The 8,291-nt window shown below is 39.2% G+C and overlaps 1 protein-coding gene across 13 annotated transcripts in view; it reads left to right on the top strand.

The window, feature by feature from the left end:
• Positions 1–8,291, top strand: part of Pfk (ATP-dependent 6-phosphofructokinase) — a 165,685-nt gene continuing 157,394 nt past the window's right edge. For 9 of the 13 annotated variants that reach the window (XM_045764814.2, XM_045764812.2, XM_045764811.2 and 6 more), the window contains exons 1-2: positions 194–336; positions 3,799–3,960. In XM_045764814.2, the coding sequence (XP_045620770.1) occupies positions 3,874–3,960 (87 nt within the window). In that variant the 5' untranslated portion in view covers positions 194–336; positions 3,799–3,873. Of the gene's footprint in view, positions 77–193; positions 337–902; positions 967–3,798; positions 3,961–8,291 lie in introns of those variants that run through there. The other 4 variants (XM_069337694.1, XM_045764807.2, XM_069337696.1 and 1 more) reach the window with 4 other exon arrangements.

Genomic DNA, 8,291 nt, shown 5'->3' with positions numbered 1-8,291 from the left:
CGCAGACTTCGCTATCGTAGCAGCAACAAGGTCACCTTCAGTGTCCTTCTTCTCTTGCCTCAGACACACCGCCCAGGTGAGTACTCTCGCATCTTTTTCCTCCCCCCCAAGTCATCAACGTTTCAAAACCCTTCTGACGAATGAAATAGCTAAGTATGTACTCGGAGCAGGGCATAAAGGCAGTCGAACCCGGCGGGCGAAGGTAGCTGTCTCAGCTGATTGGCGGAGCAGACGACGGCCCCGGCTCCTGTAGCCAAGATTTATTTATAACTCGTAGCTAATTCCTGCAGGAGAGGGTGGGTGTTTGCGAGTGAGGACGGTGCCGTCGCGAGGAAGGTAAGTGCCCATGCAGGCGGTGTCAATCTAGACGTGAAAGTAGGCGTAATATGACGTAGAGATTGTCCCCCCGGGGGTGGGTGGGAGATAGGGTCCAGTAGACGTGCTTGGAGGCTCCGTTACGCTTAGTTTATTTTAAGTCCCGTCAATGACATCCTGTGGGGAGGCTGGGGCTTGGCCTGGGGAGGGGGGCCGGGGGAGTTGACAGGTGATAGTATGCCGGGTGATTGATGCATTCAACTCTTTAAGTTGGACGCCGGGTGGTCTTTTTATATCTGGTAGTTCAAGGTCAGTTAGCATGCTGAGGTTGGGTTGATAACTACCTGGTAACATGATATTCACGCGGCTCATACTGCATGATTATGGACACAACCAGGACTTGTCAAGTTAGAAGACCTTTCTGAATGATCAGTAGTATCTTTGTGAATACGTCTATTGCAAAACCAGCAATAGACACTGGCGCTGAAGGTATATATATATATTTTTTTGGAGTGGGTTGAAGCAATTGTGAGGTGGTGCGTGTGTTGTGGGTGAGTGTTGAAGGTGACCTTTAAAGGGTGAATAGAGGGGAGTGTGTGTGTGTGGTGGACCCCCAGTGTGTGTGGTGGCAGCGGGGCACTAACACCGCAGGTGCTGAATTATTATACCAACATCGTGTTTTGGAGTTATCTAGTGTGCCTCACTACAGATCATTGCTCACTTTTTGGAAAAAAGAAACCCAAAAAACCATTATGAATTGTAATAATGGAATGACATGATCTTGCCACTACTGGCGTTGCCCTAATTGGGGGAAACGCTAGTAGTGGCATTTACCAGTTGTCTTACAAATGTACGATGTTACCGTACATGGTCCAGTTCTACCCTAGACTATGTCGAGGTTTACGTAGCCTTGACGTAAAGCAATCGGGGAGAATTGCTCCACAATGCTTGGTGCTGCCAGGGTTGTGCATGTTCGACTGGCTGTGGGTGAAGTGGTTCTCGTAGTGTAGGGACTAGTGGTAGTTCCGGGTAATGTTTGGCAGATTATCTGGAGTTACGTAGCCTAGAGCATGAATGTACATGGTGGTGTACGTATAGTAGACTTGGTGTATTGCTTGGCGTTCTCGGCTTTACATTTATTATTTTTCATTAATGCTTCAGTAAAATATTATTTTCATTCTTAATACAGCTTTCTCATGGTATTTTCTAGAATTGGTTTAACAGATTGTGTTTTGGTCTCGCTAATTCAAATTTTGACTGGCAGGTATAATTGTAATTTTCCTCAAATAATTAATCTTTTAACTTTTTAACGAAGTTTGGAAGATTCACCGTTAGCCTCGATAAAATACCAAGTACTGTATATAGATTATTTGCAATACTGTATTTGGACAGTATTTTAGGTTAATGACTTCAAATTAAATGACAATTGGTTACATACAGTACTGTACTATGCTGTACTGTTTTTTCTGGGTATAAAACGTTCATTGAAAGGTACTGGATTAGTTCATCAATGTTAGCCTGTAAAATGCCTCGTAATTTTTTTATACAGTTTTAAAGTGCTAATAATCTTTTATTAAAATACTGTACTATTGAGCATAAGGAGTGGTTTATTAATTGAAATTGTGGCTAGCGTGGTGGAAAAAATTACAAGGATAGAATCCTGTTTGAACCGTGCCACTTAGACCCCCTGGCCAGGTGTTTGAACCATGCCACTTCGACCCCGGGCCAGGTGTTTGGACCGTGCCACTTCGACCCCGGGCCAGGTGTTTGGACCGTGCCACTTCGACCCCGGGCCAGGTGTTTGGACCGTGCCACTTCGACCCCGGGCCAGGTGTTTGGACCGTGCCACTTCGACCCCGGGCCAGGTGTTTGGACCGTGCCACTTCGACCCCGGGCCAGGTGTTTGGACCGTGCCACTTCGACCCCTGGCCAGGTGTTTGAACCGTGCCACTTCGACCCCTGGCCAGGTGTTTGAACCGTGCCACTTCGATCCCTGGCCAGGTGTTTGAACTGTGCCACTTCGACCCCTGGCCAGGTGTTTGAACTGTGCCACTTCGACCCCTGGCCAGGTGTTTGAACCGTGCCACTTCGACCCCTGGCCAGGTGTTTGAACCGTGCCACTTCGACCCCTGGCCAGGTGTTTGAACCGTGCCAGTTCGACCCCTGGCCAGGTGTTTGAACCGTGCCACTTCGACCCCTGGCCAGGTGTTTGAACCATGCCACTTCGACCCCTGGCCAGGTGTTTGAACCATGCCACGTTGACCCCTGGCCAGGTGTTTGAACCGTGCCACTTCGACCCCTGGCCAGGTGTTTGAACCGTGCCACTTCGACCCCTGGCCAGGTGTTTGAACCATGCCACTTCGACCCCTGGCCAGGTGTTTGAACCGTGCCACTTCATTAGGAAAAGTTACAAGTTGATTACACTGAAAAATATGCGGTTTTGATCAAGCAGGTTTTTGTGTTCATGGCCCAAAGCTCAAGACAATGTAATTGTACAGCATGATGTACTAAACGCTATACCCCAGTACATAAGTGTATTAAACTACCTTAAAAATATCTTAATATAATAAAAATACAAGTACTGAATCTTAAAAATATCTAAAATCTTTTGTGATTATTATTAATGATTTCATTTAGGTTTTAATACAGTGGAGCCTTGCCTACCGGATACTGTCATTCTTCATCCCCCTCCGTGCCCTTGCTAGTTATTTGTTGCAAGGTGAGCCTCGAGGCCCTAAAGTATTATCACCCACTTTATTTCATTGCATAAATCTTGAATTGGAAGGACTTTTACCTGTAGCATTTGAAGTGTTGGAGAAATTGAGCATAGATGTGTTGATAAAATGGGATTTATTAAGTTGTGCATCTTGCGACAGCTTGGCAAAGTGAGTGGAACTGCCACGCTTCTTAATATGTACTGTATACAAATGCCGAGGCTTTTAATTATACAGTAGTTGACATGTAACAATGCTGTATAGTGTGTGCAAAATCTTTTAGTGTAGGGACACCTCATATGAATAACAAAGTATTAATGAAAATATGCAAAATAAGTCATTTCTGGTAAAAAAAAAAAAAAGCATTAGTATTCCACCAAAGATGCTTTTGTACCTGCCATTCTTATTTGTTTGTGCTGTGTGTAATTTTAAATCCCATTAATTCTTCAACTAAAGTTTACCAATATTTTGAAGAGGTATTGAAATGTATTTTCATAAATTTTACCTCCCTGAAAATGACCAAAACACAATTAACTCATTACACAACTTAAAGAATTTTTTATTTTTGGGTGGGTGGGAGGGGTTAGGGAAGGAATGGGTGTTCCATAGCTGTTAACTCCATTTTCAGTTCTCTATCTGTAATTATAAATTTGTTTGCTATATTAATTGTTTTGCAATGCCAGCTGCTTTATATATTTTTTTGTTGCTACAAATATTTTTGTGATTACAGAAGCTGCTATTATTGTATTATGATTTGCATTATTTTCAGCCTCTCTTTTCCTCCCCTCTTGGTTTTTTCCATCCATTTGACCTCTCGGTGGAAGTTACTATTGGACTAGTCAAAATGGAGCTTCAGTTGGTGGATCAATTACGGGAAAAGCTGGAAAAAGCTCAGCTTTCTCGGGATCAGCTTCAGAAAGTTTTCCCGCCGGTAACAGAGTCTTGGGAAATAAATCGTTGTGGTCATTTGAGTGCGTTACACCCTTTTAACAACATTCTATTGGCATGGGAGTGCTTATTTATGCATCACAAGACGTAGATCCTTGTTTCATTAATATTGTAGACATTATTTGCTAAATTAACAAAATTCTTTTTTTACCTTGTATTTTAAGTGCTATAGCATAAATTTATATGTAGAACACAAGTTTATAAGTACTATTATTTTTATATTTTTAGTGTACTGTAGTAAGATTTCAGTGTGTTTTGAATTGATCTATGCATGTATGCAGGCGACATAACAAGCTACTGTATATTGCTTAATGTATAGTTCTTTTCTTTCTTGGTTTGGGTCAGTGTGAAGTCATATCTCTTGCTAAACAGTTATTGATTTATTAAAAAAACAAAAACAATTGGGTTTGTTTCAGTAAATACATAAGTACATTATTTGTACTGCTTCAGTTGTTAAGTATAATTTGATAAGTTCTGTAATAAGTAAGATAGATACTGTACTTGAAAAGCAACTACCTGAAAATGCACAGCATTTCTGGTAAAATAAAATTCTTAAATATAAAAATATATAACCATGTCACAGTGCAACATTGAAAATAATCATAGTGTCCACGCTTGCAAATGTCGGTGTGGCATAAAATCTTTCCAGTAGTGCATCAGTTTATTTTTGCACCAATTTATACTTTGTTAGTACTGTACTGTATTTTTAAAGACAATTATATACTGTACCTTAAAGTTACAAGTATTGTAGTTAATGTGCAGTATTAGTTTTATCTGAATTAAGTGCCACTTATAAACAGTAATGTGCTCTAGTGTGGTTTAAAAATGCCTAGTGGCCAAAAGCTAGAATTTATTGCATTTTATACTGTATTTTGAAGTTTAAACATGGAATAGGCTAAATTTCTTTATGCAAAATTTTTGACATCCTATGACAAGGGTGGGTGGTGGCAGAGTAGGAGAGGAAGAATACTGTGCGTGCCAATGGTAAAGCTTCAGGGATGATGCCCTGCTTGCATAGTAAGGAACAACAATGCAAATTTGTGAATGTAGTACAGTATACTGTACTGTAACTTTCGAAGTTATTATGAATACCCATTAGAATTATCTTAATTATATAATTATTATTTATAACTAAAATATCTTGATTATCTTGCCCGAAACGCTGTGTGTACTAGTGACTTTAGGCCTAGTATGTACTAGCTCTATCTAGAAATCACAGTTTGTAACTCATCTTGTGTGTGTGTACTTTTACATGAATAAACATTTTATTTTATATTTTTAATGACTGTGCAGAAGTTACTATATACTGTACTGTAGTATATGGGGTCTTAAACAGGTATACTTGATTTACCTGAGAGCTTCTAACCCTAGTGGCCTCGTCAGGGACAGGAAGCCGGCAGCTTGCCGAAGGTCCCCGTCATTGAGAACCATATAATGGGGTTGTGTGACTCCAAACTACTTAAAAAGAAAAAAAGAATTAACTTACCTGTGTCATGTTTTGATTGCACAAAACAAAAACAAAAATAGTTAGTTGTAGCTAGCTTTTGTATTTGGAATTTGGCATTTTCTATAAATGTTATTCAATGATTTTCTTTTCTGCTGTACTGTTCCTAGCTTATCCATATGTAAAGTAAAGTAAAGGTGTTGACATCTTTTAAACTCGTACTATAAGTCATGCGACGAGTTATATTTGTACCTAATGCGACAAGTTGTGTTCTTCGACAGTCCAGCAAAGGGAATATGAGGACATGCCGTACTGGGTCTAATCCATTTGGGGTCTATAATCATAAAATGGTTAAGAACCTCTATGGTGTTGTCTGGTACAGAAATATAGAATGTGGAGGGAATTGTACATCTATATAAAATTACAATTTTATATAATTTCTCAATCTGCTTGCAAATACAGGGCAGTTCTCTCACAAAATCTTGATTTTGTGTACACAACTGTGCTGTATTTGTAAACCAGAGATACAAATTTAGTTCTCTTCCATCTGTAATTTTTCCAGGATGTATATTCTTGTAATACTGCATCTGAAAATTAGGTCGTGGCAAAGTAGGATAAATAGGTTGAAGTATCACTGACGAAGAGTTAGGGTAGAGTTGCCGATTGTTTGCAACGTGCGATGAAAACAAGAAGAAATAGTGCATGTGTGATTTCAAATAGGTAAACAATAAATATCACATTCTTCACAAATGGTGTACCTTACTAATGTGTTGAAATATGGGAGACGATTAAAAATAATATATAGGCCATATAGGAGTTATATATAGGCCACCAAATTTAGACAGAATGGAAGCAAAGCATCTATGGGATGAAATATCTAGGGCATCTAGATCTAACAGTATTTACGTCATGGGTGACTTTAATTTTAGTGGAATAAACTGGTTGAACAAAACGGGGAATAGTGAAGCAGAAGATTTTCTAGAATTAATTGACGATTGCTTTCTTATGCAACACATTAAGGAACCAACACGGGAAAATAATATTTTAGATTTAGTGTTAACTAACAGGGAAACACAAATTAATGACATCGAAATAGGAAGTGAGCTAGGGAACAGTGATCACAAAGAAATCAGATTTAGCATAGAATGGAATAGACCTGTAGGAGAAAATTCTGTTAAAGTGCCAGATTTTCGAAAAGCTGATTTTAATAGCCTTAGAAATTTTTTGGGTCAAATTGATTGGAAAGTCTTGGGTATGGGGTGTGGGCCGGTCTTGGAGCGAGACATGAACCCAGCGATAGGTGACGTAAATGGGGATTTCAATGTGGGTTCAATATATAACTTAAGAATATTCTAAACAAAGCACAGGAACGTAGTATACCATACAAATTGAATAGATCGAATACCAATGACCCAAAGTGGATAACAAAGAATTTGAAGAACCTTATAGGTAAAAAGAGAGCTTGGTACAAAAGGATTAAAAATGGGGAGGTCACTTTAGAACAGGAATTCGTACAACTGGTTAGAAATGTTAAAAAAGAGATAAGGAAAGCAAAAAGAAACTATGAAGTTGGCATAGCAGGGCAAGCAAAGACAAATCCTAAAGGGTTTTTTCAGTTATATCGTACTAAGACTAGGGAAAGGATAGGTCCATTAAAAACTGAGACAGGTCAAATAACAGATAGTGATGAAGAGATGAGTAGTATTTTTAATAAATATTTTGTATCTGTATTTACTAAAGAGGAACTTAACAATGCCTTCAACCGAACAAGTCTATGTGGGTGGGGACGAGGACAGGTTGACGAGTTTAACAGTTACCAGGGAGGATGTTCTTAAACAAATAGTAAAACTCAAACCAAACAAATCCCCAGGGTCGGATGAAGTGTTTGCCAGGGTGCTTAAAGAATGCAAAGAGGAGCTTTGTGACCCACTGTCAACCATATTTAATAAATCAATAGAGTCAGGCAGAGTTCCAGAGTTTTGGAAAGTTGCTAATGTGATACCAGTTTTTAAGAAAGGAGATAGATCACTTGTGTCTAACTATCGACCAATAAGCCTAACGTCTATTGTGGGAAAGTTACTCGAATCTATAGTAGCAAATAAAATTGTCTTCATCTTGAAAAACATAAATTAATAATTGAGTCGCAACATGGTTTTATAAATGGCCGTTCATGTTTAACAAATTTATCTTTTTATTCTAGCATTGTTGTGGCAGTTGATAGTGGTAAGGATTGCGATGTTGTGTACCTTGACTTTAGCAAAGCTTTTGATACAGTGCCACATGAAAGACTGATTAAAAAGTTAGTCTCATGGTATTGGGGGTGCTATATTAAGCTGGATTAGGGCATGGCTATACCAAAGGAAACGGAGAGTTAGTATAAATGGAGTCAAGTCAGAGTGGGAAAATGTTGTAAGTGGGGTGCCTCAGGGCTCTGTCTTGGGACCTCTGTTGTTTATAATATATATAAATGATTTAGATTCAGGTTTGAGTAGCAACATTTGCAAATTTGCCGATGATACGAAAATCGGTAGGGAAATTTATTCGGAGGAGGACTCACTATCACTTCAAGTTGATCTAGATAGGGTTTTGAAATGGTCAAAGGATTGGCAAATGCAGTTTAATGCTGATAAATGTAAAGTTCTGAGGCTAGGTAATGATGATAGAGTTACAAGATACGAGCCAGATGGTGTTGAGATTGCGAAGTCGGATTGCGAAAGGGATCTGGGAGTTATGATTAGTAAGAATTTAAAACAAAAGGATCAATGCATAAATGTTCGTAATAAGGCAAATCGGACACTTGGATTTATTAATCGCAGCGTTAGTAACAAGACACGTGGTGTGGTTCTCAAGCTATATCTTGCTCTAGTTAG

Source organism: Procambarus clarkii, chromosome 38 (genome assembly GCF_040958095.1).
Source record: "Procambarus clarkii isolate CNS0578487 chromosome 38, FALCON_Pclarkii_2.0, whole genome shotgun sequence".
Taxonomy (NCBI): domain Eukaryota; kingdom Metazoa; phylum Arthropoda; class Malacostraca; order Decapoda; family Cambaridae; genus Procambarus; species Procambarus clarkii.
This window is presented reverse-complemented; position numbering and strand designations above follow the sequence as displayed.